Source organism: Labrus bergylta, chromosome 6 (genome assembly GCF_963930695.1).
Source record: "Labrus bergylta chromosome 6, fLabBer1.1, whole genome shotgun sequence".
Lineage (NCBI taxonomy): Eukaryota > Metazoa > Chordata > Actinopteri > Labriformes > Labridae > Labrus > Labrus bergylta.
Window position 1 is genome coordinate 1801790 of NC_089200.1, and position 19191 is coordinate 1820980.

Below are 19191 nucleotides of genomic sequence, written 5' to 3' on the forward strand. Positions count from 1 at the left end.
TTTCAGTTCTCAGGCCCCTCTCCTCTGTCTTCCACGTGATAAATCGATTAAAAGGTGACAAGATTCACATCGTTACTCTGAAAAAAGGATCGCAATAATATGGTGAGCAGCTGTAGAGCAGAGGCAGTTGGCAGCTGCAGAGTGAGATTTAGAAATTGAGGACGCACCACCGTCTTCTAAACCTAAATGAAAGAGGTGAGGAGATAACAGACGAGACAAAAACTGTGTAGACAGAGAACTACACAAATAACACAACCAACATGATGCAGCATTTAATCAACACCACAACGAGAAGCTCCAATCACCTCCCCTTGATGAGAGGAAACAAAACATTCAAAGGTCAAACCACACTGACAAGAGGGTTAGAGACCCTAAAGGAATCTCTATCAGTCATCATTAGTCTACTGTCTCATTTTGTAAAATAAATCCTAAGAGAATCGTTACATCCTTACTCTGTACTTTTAAGAATAGACTTTAAACTTTACTTTTTTTTAAAAAGGCCATAGATCGGGCTGGACCAGTTATACACCAGCTCCTCCTGTAGTGATGCTGCTTAGGCTTAGACTACCGGGGGATCTGGTACCTTGAGCTCCTCTCTCTCTCTCTCTCTCTCTCTCTCTCTCTCTCTCTGTAATAAGTACACTCTCTCTCTCTCTCTCTCTCTCTCTCTCTCTCTCTCTCTCTCTGTCTCTCTCTGTAATAAGTACACCTCTCTCTCTCTCTCTCTCTCTCTCTCTGTCTCTCTCTGTAATAAGTACACCTCTCTCTCTCTCTCTCTCTCTCTCTCTCTCTCTCTCTCTCTGTAATAAGTACACCTCTCTCTCTCTCTCTCTCTCTGTCTCTCTCTGTAATAAGTACACTCTCTCTCTCTCTCTCTCTCTCTCTCTCTCTCTCTCTCTCTCTCTCTGTAATAAGTACACCTCTCTCTCTCTCTCTCTCTGTAATAAGTACACCTCTCTCTCTCTCTCTCTCTCTCTCTCTCTCTCTCTCTCTCTCTGTAATAAGTACACCTCTCTCTCTGTCTCTCTCTGTAATAAGTACACCTCTCTCTCTCTCTCTCTCTCTCTCTCTGTAATAAGTACACCTCTCTCTCTCTCTCTCTCTGTAATAAGTACACCTCTCTCTCTCTCTCTCTCTCTCTCTCTCTCTCTCTCTCTCACAACTTTTTTATAAAAACATTTATAGACAACAGATGTAGTCAAATTGAAATGCCTTTTGGGGTGCTGGTGCATAGTGTATGGAGGCCATTGTCCTCCAAGCGGGCGACCTGGGTTCAAATCCGACCTGTGGCTCCTTTCCCGCATGTCATTTCCCACTCTCTCTCTCTCTCTGAATTCTGATTCTATCCATTGTCCTATATCTCCAATAAAGGCGCAAAAAAAAGACTTGTCCTACACTCACACACATTTTCGGACACAGGTCATAATCAGCGCCCGATCGAACATGGCGCCCTACAGTATGTCGCCGTCCTCGAGCCGGATTGTTGTGTAAGTAATCCATGTGAGGACGCCGTCGTGTTTTGTGACCTGCTGTAGCTCATCGCGCTGAAGAATCCTCTGCAGACGTTTCTTCAAGGAACTGTGTAACCTTTACTCAGGGCTGTGGCATCGTGCGTGTTAAAGAGTTGATTGCAGTATCAATATTGTCGTTGGATCACTTCATATCATGCAAATCTGTCAATGCAACGATCGGTCGAAGGTATATAAAGAGCGGCTTCCCTCGGAGGGAATGCATGTCCAGTCTCCTCCGATCATCACGACAAGGTAGAGTCTCTGCTTTCACTCTTATTATCAGACATCGTTTTCAGAAGTCTAGATTTGATTCTCACTTTTATTAATCTGACAGGTTGAATGTAAAATAAGACAGCACTCGCTCATCACACTTTTAAAGGATAAAAAGACAGGAAAGTATCAAGTTTATTGGTTGAGTTCATCCCAAAGAGAACTCTGAAACTACCATCATGTTTTACTCCACCCTGCAGCGTTTCTCTGACATGTTGACCATGTGTTTTTTTTTTAATCTTACACGTCTCTTACCTGCAGCTTTACTCATAATTACATCAACATTTACCTGGTTGAATAACAGAAATTGAACTCAAGGTTGTAGAATTATTTGTCCGAGTAATGGAGTCACTTGATGAAGTATTTTATAAAACTAAACGAGCAGATGATTGTCTTTAAAGTGCAGTTTACTGCAGTGACATGTGTTTCTGTGTTAGAGCTAATGAAGCCAGTATTTCATCTCTCGTCCGTACGCAGATGGCGTTGACTTTCCTCCTGGTTGTGCTCATCGGGTTGAGCAGTGGACTGTTGATGGGAGCAGATGTAAGTTATCACTGGAGGTCTGCAGGGCGACACTCTAGGTGCTGTCCTGATTCACTTCTATATAAAAGTATTACAATTTCCAAGAAAGATCTGAACACTTGTATGGCTCTGCAACATTATATATATATATATACAGTAGATAAATAGAAAAAAAGAAAATATGAAAGTTGGTCTGGTACCTGGAGCAAGCACGGCGCCACTTCGGGGCTATAAGGGGCGTTAAAGCCCCGTCACAAATCTGTCCAGCCCCGGTTAAGCCCCCTCATATATGTCGATTTTTATTTTGAAAAATAAAAAAGACAGAACTTAGAAAGTAACTGTGAATACATGAAGATCGACTATTCATAACACCCCAACATATCAGTCAAGCTAACCCCTCAGCACCGGGAGAGAAAAAGAAATCCTGGCGCCGTCCCTGAGTGGGAAAGAGGTGCCCTTGAGCAAGGCATCAAACCCCAACAGCTCTGTGAAGCAGCCCCACTCTGACATCTCTCTACTAATGCATGTCCACAGGTCCTGTTTGTGAATGTGTGTGAGGAGCATGTCTCTCAATAACAGAGTGTAAAAAACAGAATTTCCCTCAGAGATGAGTAAAGTAAGAACTTGTTGAATCACATTTTTCTGGGTAGATCTTTCCTGGAAAGTTGTCACTCTTAAAGTTGTTATTCCAACGTAGTGAGACGCCCTGAACGAGCTTTAAATGACAGCCATTATTTGTCTACATGTTCAGTAAATTAATTCTTTTGAGAGCGCTTAAGACCTGAAAGTTTTTTGTTTATTTTATTTGCACACATGATAATAATTGTCTCCATCATCAGATTATGTCGCTTTGAGTTTTTATCAAATGGATAATGAAGTCTTTTTCTTTTTTACATTCACAGGCAAAATGTCCCCGTAACGGTTGGTACTTCATTATTCTTTTTCAAGTATTGATGCAAAGGGAGAGGCCTGGTTCGGCTCAGTTTGTTGAACAGGAGCCCCCAAAATACTGAGTCCTTGATGCACTGGTTGTTGGTTCGACTCCCGGCCTGGTGCACGTCATCAATCATCCAGAGCCTCAGCCAGTGCTTTATGAATATATCAAAGTAGATAATCAGCAGACTTTGTTTCACACATGTTGACTAAATTCATCAACTCAACAGGAATGGACAAAGCTCTTTATGTGTTTATAATTATATCATATTTAAAGTCTTTCTAACATGACGCTTGTGTTGCAGGGGATTGCTGTAAGGGCTGCCCTGAAGGCTGGGCTGAAATCGCGGGTCAATGTTACATGTTCAACAACAAGCCGATGGACTGGTGCGATGCTGAGGTACTGGAAACCCCCGCTCTGATGTCATCATTTTAACATCACCACCATTGATTGTTACATTACATATATATTTTCACATCTGCTTTAGGCCCATTGCATATCTGAAGGAGGAAACCTGGCCGCCATCCTCGAAGGGGATCATGCGCAACAGTTCAGAGAGATGGTGGTTAAGGCAGCAGGTAAAGAAATACCTGTGTGGATCGGAGGCTACGATGCAGTGAAGGTGAGTGATGCTGAGTTTGATTAGTGACATGAAATAAACTGAAACATGGAGAGAAAATAATTGTCAAAGCTAGAAGCTGTGAAGGGATGTCGTTCCTGCAAAACTTAAAGGACTAAAATGCAGACGTTGAAGGAGAGGACTGACAGTCTGATGTGAGGTAAACGGGCGAGGACGAAGACAACAGTCTCAAAAACAAAGCTGCTTCAGATACATCTTTTAGGCCTTTACAAAGCTGTGGCGGGCTTCAAGGAGCACAGAAAGACTCTGACCCAGGGGCGTCTCCAGAAGGGTCGCCAGGGGTGGCATGGGGCCCCCCTTGAAATCTTTTTGGCCACCCCAGGTGCAACTGCAAAATCTTTCACTATTATTGGCTATTTGACATGCCAAGAGGCGGGACTTGTTATGAAATCCACCATTCAGGCTGTGTTTGCATCAGGGAGTTCACAGTTTTCAGCATGCAGATGTTTGTTTAAATTGTTTTGAGTCCTTGAGAAGATGTACAAGTTGCCGTTATCTTGTGTAACTTAAACACCGATGTGATTGGTGTAGACAGAAAGGGGTAAATAAATGCTCTTCATTCATATGTGAGCACACCCCTGCACAAGAAGGGGCCCCCCAGGTGGGTCTGGACACGCCCCCTGCCCTGACGGATCATGAGCGAGGATTCTCTAGAGCGGGGGATCTCAAACTTCAAGGTTTAGATCCAGTAGAAAGACTTCTAACTTCATGAACCGTTATTTCCCTGAATGTGTTTCAAGTCAGGGAGAGTAGAAAAGTCTGTCATGTTTCCATTCAGTGACGTGAGGCTTTTTTCTTTCAGGAGGGGAAATGGAAATGGAGTAACGGTAAAAAATGTGTGTTCAGTGGCTGGGGCCCAAATGAGCCAAGCAACAGTAAAGATGAAAACTGCATGGCAATCGGGGACAAAGGTAAGAGTCTACTGTCTCTATTCAATGAAGTCTTTGCGGCTGATGAGTCCAGAAAGTGTAGATTTTTAAATCAATGTGTTGTGTGTGTGTGTGTGTCTTACAGAGAATCAACCCATCGAGGACGACAAATGTGACGTGAAGAAAGCGTTCCTGTGTGCGAGGGAGCTTGCCGAAAGGGAATGATGACGCGGCATCATCTGTGATTCTCTCCGTCATTCTGCTCCTTGAGAACAGCAGTGCTCCAAGATTTGCTGACGTTTCTGTTTGATTGAAAATGTAATACCAATAAAGAAATTCTACTCAACATTCATTCTGATCTCATGTTTTTAATGCTTCTGGGGGCTGCATGGGGGTGCAGTGGTTAGCGCTGTTGGCTCACGCAATGAGGGTTTGAATCCCCGTCTGACTGGAGCCTCTCTCTGTGTGGAGTTTGCATGTTCTCTCCCACAGTCCAAAGACATGCTCGTTAGGTTAATTGGTGACTAATTTGTGAAATTGCCCGTAGCTGTGACTGACTGACAAACCAGTCCAGGATGTAACCCAGTCTGTGCTGTGCTTTGATCAAAATATAACATGAATCAAGCACCAGAGGAGGTTTGTGACCCTGTATAAACCAGCTCTCTCAGAACGCTCCGTTTTGGTGTGTGTGTCTCTTTAAATGCAATGACCCCGCCCCCCGAGTTTTCCCCGTAGACATCACTCCTTTGATAGCGAGAATAAAAATGGGGGACCTGTGTAAAAGTTTTGCTCTAGTCTGGGGGTGGAGTCCATGGGTGGAGATACCAGGGGAGGGGAGGGGATTTTTTTTTTAAACCAGAATCCCACTGTGACATCACAAGGAGAGCACATTTGAAACAGAGCATTTTCCTCTGTGTTGTAAGACTTATGCAGACCACAAACAAAGGACTGGATGGGTTTATTTCACATGTTGTGGGTCAGTAGACTCTCAGGTTACACAGATATATGTTCAACAACACTGAAGAAGAGGATTTTTCACAATATGTCCCCTTTAAACCGCTGTAGTTGCTCAAAATTTGCTAATTTTGCAATGACAGTAGGAAACCTCCCTAAGGGGGCCCCTCCTGACAGCACTCACTCTCATTGCACTGTTAAGCGTCGCACGCTTTCCTATGGAAAACCAAAGTTTATTACAGAAAGTCACTGAAGCAAAATGAAGAGGAGTTATCAGTCTCAACAAAAGCACGCTGTTTGTGAGGGGGCGGAGTTAACAGCACTGTGTTTTAAGACAACGCTGCTCGCCAAAGTGCAAAGATGTGCTTTTTTGTAACAATATGAGCCCCATCCTGCCCTGTCAGCCTTCAGCACTTATTGGCCTTGTTCTGTTATTTCATGTGGTCCAACACTTTACAATAATAGCACCTGCAATAGAGCGCCACAGGAATGAGTCCCAAAACCAGGAAGTAAGTTAGCATTTGAGCGCCATGGGGTCTAACGTCTAAAAGTCAACGTGGATTTTGAATGTGTTTGTGGTTAGACTCCTGAAATAAGGTCTGTGGTTAACACAAGCTGGAGAGATGTTGGTGTTCTGTTAGAGCACATAAACTACGTTAGGTAATACCTCCACTTGTGAAGTTTGAAGTTTTTACTCGTCTTTAAAAAGGCGGTTGCTAACAAGCGGCTAAATGTGACTACAGTGGTTGTCGGGGACATTAAAGGTCATCACGCCGGACACAGAGGGCGGGAACTCTCTCACTAGTCGGAGATGTCTCCTGTAGGTTTAATCTTTAGGTTCAGGTGAATATTATGTTAGTAAACTATTTATTAAACTACGTGGATTAGTTTATCGGAGATCGTCTGAAGCATAACGCTAGTGATGTCACAACCATCCCACCGTGGTGTAGTTAGCTTTAGCATAACGTTAGCTTTTTACTTCTGTCGGCCGCATTAACGCTTCAAACATCATAAAAATGGCGTTCATCTGTGAAGATCATCCTGCTGAACAAAACGCCTACGCTTCAGAAACGTGTGTTTACCACAGAGATTATTTATTAATGATCCAAAATCCAATGAAAACATCCCAGAGGAGGATTCTCATTAGACCCCCATGGAGATGCTACTTCCTGGTTGGCCTAGAAAAATACGTCATATGGTTTGTTCTCTATTGCATCTGACGGAGGCTGCATAGTTTTTCTAAATTCAATAAGGAGCTCATCAGATTTCTTGTCTTTGAGTTGGACTGAATGCCCCCCCGCAGCAGTGGATGAAACACATGTTAGGAAAACTAAGAAGGTGTGTCCACCGTCCTGTTGCACAGACGGTTTTCGCCTACTGCGTATCCTGTTGTGGCTTTGTTTGTCAAAGAGATTTGGCAGATGTGGCCGGGCTTTTTAGTCAACATTAACTGAAGATCTCTAAATGATCAACTATCACACATCACACAAACGATTATGTCACACACAAGGTCAGGAGAGGACTATAGGTCAGCTGGTTGTTAAAGATACACTCTTTACAGCTTTAATAAGATTTGAAACTTTTACTCTGCACTGTAATTATTATTATTATTATTATTTTAACTCTTTTAATTTTTAATTCGATTTTTTAATATTAATTTCATTTTAATTATTTTTATTTGAACATATTTTCAGATTTAATCATTTCAGTGATTTTTTAAATGTTCTATTTTAATGTTTCTTTTCTTTCCTCTGTCATGATGCTTTTTGATGTCTTGTGTGAAGCACTTTGAATTGCCTTGTTGAAATGTGTGACATAAAATTGCCTTGCCTATAGACACTTTGAAGTGTGTGTTTTTTGCCTTTTCTCACACTTTAACATCACGTCCAAAAACTGTGAAGTGCATGAAATGGAATTAGTTCAATCTCTGGGGAGCGAGTGCAAAATGTGTAGAACAGCTTTTTATTCATAAATGAAACAAACGTAAAAGTGCAACAAAAAAGTCCCTCAAGTGTCCACTAGAGCCTTTAGCTTGGTTACAGTGAGTGACAGGAAGAGTGTTTGTCACACATTTATTTATTTGTCGGTCTAAGCCTAGAAGTCAGGATTGTTGTTAGCTTTTCCCAGCAGAGGCACTGCGACACCGATGCTGTTCCTTTTTTCACCTGCTGCTCCCTCAGTGGAGACTTTGAGCCTGTTGATTGGCCGCTTCATCCTCAAGCTCTCTAAGCTTCTTTAGTGTGATAATCAAACAACTGTGGTCAGCCACCTCCATAAATATGTTACCGCTCGATGGTAAACGTGAGGTATAAGTAGCTCATTATCCAGATAACAAATCATCTGTAGGTGTAGACTGTCTGCTCCCCTGACCTGGCCGAGGGGAGCCGGGGAGGAGTGTTTCTTAACCCTGCAGAGGTCTGAATGTAAACACAAAGTCAGACTTGTGTTCAGTCTGCAGGATTTATTCTGCTCATAACGTAATCTACAATGATTTCTTGAGATATTGAAATACACTAAATTGCATCGAGTAACTTCTATAGTTTTCATATATATCACAATATCTTCAGAAAATGACCAGTAACTTAATGAAATGTAAAGGTTAACCTGAAGTAGAGTAAATAACCATACATGTCTGTCAGTCAATACTCTCCAGTTTCCTTTAAATCTTAAACATGCATCTTTTCTGTTTTTCATTACATCACATATTTAACAATACACAACGTTGCCCTGAGTAGCTGTCGTCTTTTCTTACTGGAATTACTCATTGTCAGGTATCTCACATTCCCACATAACTAATGTCTCCATTAGTCCATGAGAAACACACACACATTAGATAGAACATGAAACGTTTACATTAGCTCTCTGTATGATTTCTGAATCATTAACAAAATAAAACAAACACCTTTAATGTGTCTCAGTATTTCCACGTGTTCTGTGATGTTACTATGCATTAACAACAGATTGATAGATAGATCTTTATTTTCATTGCATGTTGTACAACGAACAGCTGCGCTAGCCTAGCATGCTAGTGTGCAGCTTAACATCTCTATTTTTCACACAGAACGGTAAAAATACTCGACCTTCAACATTATACTTTACTGACAAAATTCAAAACACTGGTGTCCATGCGTGTGGTTTAGAGGACAATAAACCCACCTGAAAGCAAATACAAAGAGGCAACAAAGTCAGACTTGCGTTCAGCTCGGCTGCAGGATTTGTTCTGCAGCATTTGTCTCTTTAGGATATAATGCTCCTCACAAGCACTAAGCGCCCTCTAGTGACATGATTGAGTATTGCAATAACACTGTAACAAGTTTAGTGCTCTGAAATGTGGCTTTAAATTGTTATTTTAGACAAATACACATGAATACAATATAAGCAATGAACTGTATTTTCATCATATAATGAACTTATCCTCTGTCCCAATGACTTTTAACATATTGATGCAATTTTTCAAATCTTGTAATCCATTTTTAACGTTTTAATAACCTTTGTTTTTAGCTTAAGACAATATGGATTTAAATTAATTATGTACACATCTCTTCAACCCTTTACACTAACATGGTGTTTGCCAACCCTTTGCTCCTCTGCAGCACCACCTACTTATCTAAATATGGTCACTTATGTCTCCACACACCAACCTGAATGTCTATCATCTGAGTGATCTGAAGGTGGTGTTTAGTCATCCATTACCGGGCGATAAATAAAATGATCCTATGTAACATTTGTCTGTCAGCGAGCATCTTTAGGTCAGAGCAGCATGTGATCATTACAGAGCAGCTCGTCGTGCTTCAGGTCACTGATGAAGCTAACGAGCTGGTAGAATGACACACAGCAGCTGGCTGATTTTTCTTTATTTCTCCGTTATGAAATCAGGACGTTGTTGTTGTCTTAGATGTAAAATCTAAAAAAGTTAAGATCTCCTGGTTAAGATTACCTTCATCAGCAGCTGGCAGCGCCCACAAACTGGCTGTATACAGATCAGTCTATATGTGAACTCTCCTGTGTGCATCTTGTAATAATCGACTTTTTTGCCATTTATGAGGTGTTACGTTATTTCACATCTGTTCACTCTCATTGTTGTGTATCATCTCTCGGCTTCCTCCCACAGTCTTTAACGTGTGGATTGAGGTCGGGAAATATTCTTAGTTTTTCAAGAGATTTGTGCGAGTGTGAAAGCCCTATTTCACACTCGCAGAAATTCCAGAAAAACTCCTGATATTTCCCTGGAGGAGCTGTATGTGTGAACACAAACAGACAGAGTTTTCGCTCGGACTTCAGTCAGACTCTTCGTATTTTTTCTGCAGCAAGTCCGAGTGAGCTGATGTAGCAGGATATTCTCCAGAGAATTCATCTCGAGCCAATAGGAGGGGGGAAGCATTTATTCCCTGTGATCGCTGCACGGTGCATAAAGTGTCTGCATGGGACCTCTACCATCTCCGTGCTCTAATGAACCTGCTGCATGTTTCCTGTTCTCCAGTATGTTCTTCTCCACTCTTTAGTTCACATTGTGATTCTGTTCAACTACTTGAAAAAATTCTCTTCAACAAAGAGTCTCTGTTATAGTGATGTCTAATATAAAAGAGTCAGCAGGCAGTTGATCTGCTTATTTTCCTTTCATTATTTGACAAAATTGTTGGTATGAAAACTCAGCAGTAGTTGAATATTGCTGCAGATTTCTGTCCCCTAGTTGCTCCTGTCAAACAGTTCAACATGTCTGTGGGGTGAACTCATCGTGCAGTCGATCGTCGGATGATATCCTGGTTTTATTTCACTCGATCATCGCCTCCACATGTCGCATCCCAGGCAATTATTTTCAAGGAACAGGTTAACCTTTACTCAAGGCTCTGGCATGTTGTCATCAGCGCTAAATGCAATGCCAATATTGTCCCATGATCACCTTATTGCATGCAAATGTATTAATCAAACAATGTTTAAAAAATGGTATATAAAGAGTGGCTCTCTTTCAAGACGTTAATGCGAGCACTCTGCACATCCAGCCTCATCTGATCACGACAAGGTAAGGGTTTGAATCTTACCTTCCACCTCTGCAGCGTCTTTATCTGATATGAAACAGAACACATGTACAGTCAAGTATCAAAATACAACCAAGAAAAAACTATATTTAGTGCAGAGTGAACAAGGACCGTGTGTTTGTTAGGCTATCTGATCGCATTATTACAATACTACATGTAGGTCTATGTTCTTCTTTAAAGTGCTTATAACAAATGTTAGAGTGAGAGTAAAAGTAGTAAAAACAACCGTCTGCAAGGTCGACATAGTCCGAGAGATGACTTGAATGAAGTGTTCTGAGATTTGAATCGAGTTATCGGTGCTCACTGGAGTAAAGAAGGGAAGGAAATGTGGATCAAGTGAACGATCTTCAAGTTAAAGATGCAACAGTTTAATATGGACCTGTTTTAAAATCATGTATAGGTTTCTATGAATCAATATTAGAAACTGACAGGCTAATGAATGATTGATGAAGAAGGGGAGGGATTCAATACGTTTATACTTCTTCCCACTCCTTATTTGACGTGTAAACTGAAGAAACAAGTATTTGAAATAATAAGCACCTTCCACAGATACACATCACAAAGTGCTTAACTTTAAAGGTGACATATCCTCCTCCTCCTCTTCAGTTTAAATAAGTCTTAGAGCTCCTCAAAACATGTGTGTGAAGTTTCTTGTTCTAAATCCACTCTGATCCTGTATTTGATCATGCCTATAAACCCCTCTATTTCAGCCCTGCTCAGAACAGGCTGTTTCTGTGTCTGTACCTTTAAATATGTAAATGAGCTGTGTCTGACCACGCCCCCTCTCTGGAAGGACTTGGGTGTACTCCGGTCTTTCTCGCTCCATGTCCTATTGTTTACGGTGAGAAGGCAGACTCAGAGGGCAGGACAAACACCTAGCTGTGGGAGTGTCACCCACCTGGGGGAGGGGCTACTGCCCTTTGTGATGTCATAAAGGGAACATCTCCAAAAGGCCTGTTTGAGCACACATTTTCTAAAAAGTGGAGCAGGAAGAAGATGGAGAGGATGGACTTTTCTCATCATTGGGAGGTTTGTAGACAGACTAGAGACACATGTTAGAGTTAGAGGAACATGGTTAAACACCTTTAAAACAAGGACACAATGAAAGAAAAGAAAATAGCAAAGAATAATACAAAGCACAGGGCTGACAGTTTAAATCATAGCAACAATAAAACACAACTACAACCAAAGTGCTTGTCTGAATAAAAATGTTTTCAGCCATTTTATGAAGGTGTAACAGGAATCTAGTGTTGTGGATTTTTCTGTTGGTAATGAAAGATCTCAAGTCAAAGTATTTTGTCTTTGTGTATTTTATTGCATATAGTACTACTTAAGAGTTCTTTTGCAAAAGGGGTAATGAGCTACAAAAGTAACATCAGTCACAAGTGCATCAAAGATTCCCGGGGCAGTCCCGGTTGCAGAGCATATTTATACTTTCACAGGGTGTAGGTATATTACATAGACATGAGTAATACATCATCATTGGTTTCAGCTTGCCCTAGTGACTATGCCTTCTGCTAGTTTGCCTGGTGATTTATCTAACACCAACAGAAACTCCTTTGTTCGGAGGGCACTGATTTAGGATCATGCTGATCCTGAGGGGAGTTCCTGTTGGAGATACAGACCAAGACCTCTTTCACAGGATAACGTAATAATCCACATTTGATCTTCACACAGATGGAGTCAGCTTTTCGTCTCTTTGTGCTCCTTGGCTTGAGCTGTGGACTGTGGTTGGGAGCAGATGTAAGTGTGATTTGACTTCTGATTTCTCTATACATATTCATATTTACACGTCTATAAATGTATACATTCATACATAAACATAAAACTGAATTATTATTTACTCGTAGTAACGAGTTATAACCTAACCAGCTATGAGGTCATCGAGGTCAGGCCCTCTTTGATTTTTTCAAAAATAAGACACCAAGAATTGTATGACGCACTAGATGGCTTTTACTTTGAAAGTACTCGCACATAAATGCTACAACGTCCTGGCCCGCCCTACACTGCTTCTGTGGTTCTTACTCTTCCTCATAGATTAGGCGGCCGCCTTTACAACACGCACCCACCTTCTAGTTGTGCGGAAAAAAAACAACCTCTCCACCGCCTTCTGCGGGTCACCCACTTCAGTAAATGTGTGGTCGGGTGTATAGCTTGTGTTGCATTTGAAAGTATCATTTGGGGATGAATTCTGCATGACCAGAAACACCTCAAATACGATACATTAGGAGAAAAAATTCTGGACCTCACTATTTTCGAAACCCCGGTTACCGCCCTGAGTAATCGTACTTTCATTTGTGTTTCAAAAAGACTTTGAATCAGTCCACAATCCCAATAAATAATCATTTAATTGATGAGGTTTTCAGGACATCACCCATAATGCCTAAAAACTAGAAGTTGTTTTATTCATGATATAAATATTATGTCTCCAAAGACAGTTTGTGTGAAGGAATCTGAACTACACAAGTCTAATCCTCAGCCTTTAAAAAGTCATATTTATGTTTTAATATCCTTTTTACAGAGTCCATAAAGTCTTCCAAGATGATTGCTTGTGTTTTTGCGCATAAGATGATAGTCTGAAAAGTCCTGCTTTATTCTCATCACAGTTATTTCTAGTTGACTTCACAGCTAATAATCATGTTTTCTTGACATTCACAGGCAAAATGTGACAAAAAAGGTGGGTACTTCTTTGTTCTTTTAACCCAATCACACAACCGCCATTAACATCTGTCATCAGCCAGAGCTCAGATTTCTCCGATTAGATTCACTTTGTTCAGGCTCCTGTTGCCTTATGTTCTGACTCCACCTGACTTGTAAACTGAGCACGCTTCATGATCACGTTACGCCATGCATGAGTTGTATTACGCTGTTATGTACGAGAGGTCACCGTGCTCAGGCCCGGTTAGTCCTGGAGCAGTGTGAGTGCAGGCCAGAAGGGGGAATGGGGAGTGGAGGCAATCATGCTTCAGCACTGTATGGGACAACTGGGTCCACACCTCAAAATAAGAAATGTGAAAACATTTGCTGCTTACATCCAGAGCTGGTGATTGGCAACTGCTTATGGCCTCAGGTCACATAAAAACCCTTTTCACACATACGGAAATCTCCTGAAAAACTCCAGAGATTTGGCCACCGGGGGTTCTTTAGGCTATGTGTGAACACAACAGCCGAATTCTTCGCGCTGACTTTATCCAGAGTTTCTCCGGCCAGACCCCTAGTATTTTTTCTGTAGAAAGTCAGAGTGAGCTGATGTCTGAACACATCAGCATATACACCAGAAATTTCAATTCAAGCCAATAGAAAGAGAACAACGTTTATATAGTGACTGCATAAAGTGTCTGCACGCGACCTCTACGATCTCCGTGCTCTAATTAAACGGCTTCATTATGTTTTCTGTTCGTCAGTATGTTGTTCTCCTCTCTTTAGTGGATGTTGTCATTCCATTGGATTACACATAGCATTGATATAAAGGCAAATATTCTCATTATAACGTTGTGTAGCGGCCTCTGTTGCTTCGGCTGCTACTTCCACGTTGTTTTTTTACGTCACGCCTTACCTCAGTAACGTACATACACTTTATAAAGTGTTTGTTAATGATGACCAAATAATTTATAAACCTTTAAGAGATGGTTTATAAAACATCTAAAAACATTACAGAGACACATGGACCAGATATTTGTTCATGGTTTGTAAATATTTCATAAAGCGTCTATTAATATTATTTGGATGGTTATTATAAAGTTGGAATTGAAGATTATAATCCCTTATTGACACTTTGTAAAGCATCTATAAATATTTTTTAGATAGATAATTAACATTTTATCAATGATTAATAATTGGTTTATAAACCATCTACAAGCATTATTAGCAAACATTATTAACTATAATTTCATTGTTTGTTAACAGTAAATAACTATTAACTAATGGTTAATTAACTATCTATTTACCCTTTATAGATGATGGTTATTATAAAGTGTTACCCAATTAATTTTTGCCTTGGACCCCAATAGACTCTAGTGACCTCTACATATGAACTGCTGGAAAGAGCATTCTTCTCATGTATTTTTACAGTACTGGTTGCAGTACTGGGAATAGCAACAAGCAGGGCATATGTGGTGATTAGAAAGGGGATGATGGGGGGATGAGGCATGACTATGGTCTTCCTGATATTGTAGCTATAATATGTAAATAGTATCCTATGTCTTAATCATATTTTTTTTTTACAGTGATTAACATGACATTTGCATTGTAGGAAATTGCTGTATGGTCTGCCCTGAAGGTTGGCTTGAGCTGAACTCCCGCTGTTTTAAGTTCATCTTCGATGAAAAGGATTGGGATGATGCTGAGGTACTATAAATAAAAAATCATATCATTTTAGCGCAGGCTTCATTCATTTACCCTACTCCTACAGCGTCTTCTTACTTTGTTTCCCCGTAGGACAGCTGCATTGAACAAGAAGGAAATCTGGCTTCCATCCATAGCGATGAGGATTACGCTGCACTCAGGGATTTGGTGAAAACTTCGACAGGACTCGATAAACAAACTTGGGTGGGCGGGTATGATGCAGTCAAGGTCAGTGGTTTTATATATCATTTAGTATTGCTTAAAGTATGTATGAAACCACAATACAGACACATACTGTTTACGTTCAATCAATCAATTGATCTTTATTATGCCAGCTCATGACAAATTGAATCCAAGACCCTTCACAAAGAGAAATGGTATGGACCGTAATTTTTGTATATTATTTACAGTCTGTGTTCATGGTGGCTGAATGTTGGTTTTTTGTAAATTGATTGATTGATTGATTGATTAATCCACAATGAGCAAAGCAATTTGCAGCCGTGAGGCCAACCAGAATGGCAGATCAGTTGAGGGAGGTGGCCCAGAGACCAACCATGCAAGCAGACCAGGTACAGAGGGTGGCCAGGAGGCCGACCAGGTGAGGACCAGACCTCAGAATGGGGACCAGGAAGAGGTGTTAGCCAAACCGGGAGAACCAAGAATCAGCCTACAGGACCGCCAAGGTGGGACCATGAGGACCAGATCAGAATGGACCCCCCCACTCTGCAACAGGGTGCTAGAGGAGCTTAGCAGGAACAGGAAGCAGACGGCACTCAATGAGCACAGGGGGTACACGACGTGTTGCTGGAAAAGGAGGCGGACTGCGCTCTGCCAGAACTGGGGCACAGGGTGGCCGAGGCTCGGGGGAGCACAGAGGCAGAGTCATTGGGGAGCACAGGGGCAGAGTCACTAGGGACCTGGGTAGTTGAGGTTCTGGAAGGCAGGAAGACCGGGGCTCAGGGTAGTCGGAAGGCCGAGGCTTAGGCAAGTCAGGAGGCCTGGTCTCTGGGGCGCTGGGCAGCAAAGACTCTGGGAAGCTGGGCAGCAAAGACTCTGGGAAGCTGGGCAGCAAAGACTCTGGGAAGCAGCAAAGACTCTGGGAAGCTGGGCAGCAAAGACTCTGGGAAGCTGGGCAGCAAAGACTCTGGGACGCTGGGCAGCAAAGACTCTGGGACGCTGAGCAGCAAAGACTCTGGGAAGCTGGGCAGCAAAGACTCTGGGAAGCTGGGCAGCAAAGACTCTGGGAAGCTGGGCAGCAAAGACTCTGGGAAGCTGGGCAGCAAAGACTCTGGGAAGCTGGGCAGCAAAGACTCTGGGAAGCAGCAAAGACTCTCCGAAGCTGGGCAGCAAAGACTCTGGGAAGCTGGGCAGCAAAGACTCTGGGACACTGAGCAGCAAAGACTCTGGGACGCTGGGCAGCAAAGACTCTGGGAAGCTGGGCAGCAAAGACTCTGGGAAGCAGCAAAGACTCTCGGAAGCTGGGCAGCAAAGACTCTGGGAAGCTGGGCAGCAAAGACTCTGGGAAGCTGGGCAGCAAAGACTCTGGGACACTGGGCAGCAAAGACTCTGGGAAGCTGGGCAGCAAAGACTCTGGGAAGCAGCAAAGACTCTCGGAAGCTGGGCAGCAAAGACTCTGGGAAGCTGGGCAGCAAAGACTCTGGGACGCTGGGCAGCAAAGACTCTGGGACGCTGAGCAGCAAAGACTCTGGGGCGCTGGGCAGCAAAGACTCTGGGAAGCTGGGCAGCAAAGACTCTGGGACGCTGGGCAGCAAAGACTCTGGGAAGCAGCAAAGACTCTCGGAAGCTGGGCAGCAAAGACTCTGGGAAGCTGGGTTGTGGAGTCTCAGAGGAAATAAAAAGGTCTGTAATCCACACAGGCAATGAGTGCCTGAGCCACGGCTTGGAAGCCACTTTTTGCGGGCCATTGAGATTGTGGCTTTTCCGACCATTTCTGAAGGGAGTCACTTTCCAAATCTTTAATCCAAAGCAGGTCAAAAAATTAAAGTTCATTACACTCTGCCACGTCCTTAAGTCAACCTAAAATATTTATCTGAACAAAAGGTAACAGTCCAAAAACAAAGGCTTACCAAAAGCAGAAAACCAAAGGGGAATGTCAAACAACTTTTCAAATATTATGTAATAAATGAAGTTATTATAATTTTATAAATCTACTCACTGACTGTTTTATCTTTCTTTCAGGAGGAATGTTGGAGATGGTCTGATGGCTCATCTTTTAATTTCAACAACTGGGGCCCTCAAGAGCCAAACAACTTTGGCAAGGGCGAACATTGCCTGGAGCTGAACTTTAACAGTGTGTATCCAATACCTGTTTTTAATTTATTTTATTGAAATGCATATATACCCTTACTGGTTGTGTTTTTCCTCTAACCATAAGACGCTTTTTCCAAAAAGTCAAGCGGAGTGTATTGTCTGAAGCCTTTGTGTTGTGTATGTCTCTACCTGCAGAGAAAGACTGGAGCAACGACTGGTACTGTAGGTTCAAAAGATCCTACATCTGTGGAAGGGACAAGGTGAAGGCGAACCAGGACTGAAAAAGTAGCATCTCCAGCTAACCATCTAAGAGGCCACTTCACTGTCTCTGCGAGGCCTGGATGACACAAGTGGTTGAAGATTTATTGACATGATGATTTACTGAATGTTTCAATAAACCAAATCTCACCAAGCAATAATTCTGAGCTTTTTTGTTAATTCATTGTTCCATATTATTTATGTAGATGTTTTGTTTTCAATGGGTTATAGGGTTGTTAAAAAAGCTGACATGTGACTGCTTGAAAAATGCTCCGTTCCGTCATTACATTTAAAGAGACACACACACCAAAACGGAGCGTACTGAGAGAGCTAGTTTATACAGGGTCACAAACCTCCTCTGGTGCTTGATTCATGTTATATTTTGACCAAAGCACAGCACAGATGTTTCATTTAGACCACAGGGGGACTGTTTGAAAAGGTGGAGGAGGGGACTGTTTGAAAAGGTGGAGGAGGGGGAGAATATGTCCTCTTTAAAAAATGTACTAAACCTATTTAATTTTTTTGTTGAGTTCTTACATCACCTCGAATATTTCCAACAGTTTTCAAAGCCAGAGAAGTCCGTAATTTTAGAGTTGTAACGGGATGTGTCTTGTCATGGCGTCAGCTTTTGTTATTGTATTCATTGAGAGCCCCCTAGTGGCAGAACAACTTTCCACCTAAACACAAACTTTCCATATCATCTGCTCTATTCCAGTTTAAAATGATGTTGAACCATTATTTACTGTCTGTGTTTACAGCAAATTTTGAATGTTTGTTAGTCACATAAAGGCAGATTTGTTGTCATGATGACCAGGAAGACATGGACCTTTTTTTTTAACATATGTATTGAAAGAGCAAATACAGCCCAGATCTTTTTGCATAACACGATTAAATATGCACCACAGCAGCAGGAGACTATTTGCTCTGTAGTATATTAAGGGATGTGTTTGTCTTTGCTTTGAAAAATAAGAAATGTATTTAATCTGTTATTTAGCGCAGGTTAGGCTGCAAAAACTGAACAATCCTTTTTGTAAGGTGCTTTACATCCTTCGGCAACCTAAATATGATCGTGACACTCTTGAAGGACGTTGTAGTTTTGCTAAAATGTCCTGTTCAAGTCATTTGAACAGGAGGCATTTAGAAAGGTGTTAAATGGCTCTGCCAGCCGGGCCAGAGGAAGCACTGGTGATGGATGGCTGGGAGAGCTGCGGGAGTGCTGGAGATCCTGCACGTGACGCTTTGATCAATGTGCCAGGCTGGAGATGTAGTGCCTGCCATGTTCAGACCCCATTATGTTATCCAACATTTCATTTTGCATCCAGGTGAAGGTTAACGAGACAGAGAAGTGCCCATTAAATGGTCAGCTGATTGTTGTTCTTCTCTCCCATGAATGACACTATTCACACGGGTTCAGTACGGCATGGGAAGTGTTTTTGATCCATGAGAGAATCAACCATGTCTCCAATTTGTAAAGTTAAATAGCCAGGGCAAATTTTGACAAATTCAGCCGGCTCATGTCGCGACATAGTTGGAGAGCCATTGGCAGAAAGAGCAAACTAAAACCAATTAGCAGAAGCCAATG

General features: G+C 42.0%; 2 protein-coding genes across 2 annotated transcripts; both read left to right on the forward strand.

Moving 5' to 3' along the window:
- The first annotated feature begins 1719 nt into the window (after positions 1-1719).
- Positions 1720-5098, forward strand: LOC136179483 (galactose-specific lectin nattectin-like). Its single transcript, XM_065956332.1, has 7 exons — positions 1720-1763; positions 2259-2324; positions 3206-3224; positions 3542-3636; positions 3725-3859; positions 4680-4788; positions 4892-5098. The coding sequence occupies exons 2-7, from the start codon at positions 2259-2261 to the stop codon at positions 4969-4971; spliced, it is 504 nt and encodes a 167-aa protein (XP_065812404.1). The 5' UTR covers positions 1720-1763; the 3' UTR covers positions 4972-5098.
- A 5551-nt stretch (positions 5099-10649) lies between these two features.
- On the forward strand, positions 10650-17770 carry LOC110002130 (galactose-specific lectin nattectin-like). Its single transcript, XM_065955541.1, has 7 exons — positions 10650-10720; positions 12414-12479; positions 13395-13413; positions 14989-15083; positions 15174-15308; positions 17280-17391; positions 17547-17770. Exons 2-7 carry the CDS (start codon positions 12414-12416, stop codon positions 17630-17632), a joined length of 513 nt encoding a protein of 170 aa, XP_065811613.1. The 5' UTR covers positions 10650-10720; the 3' UTR covers positions 17633-17770.
- The last annotated feature ends 1421 nt before the right edge of the window (positions 17771-19191 follow it).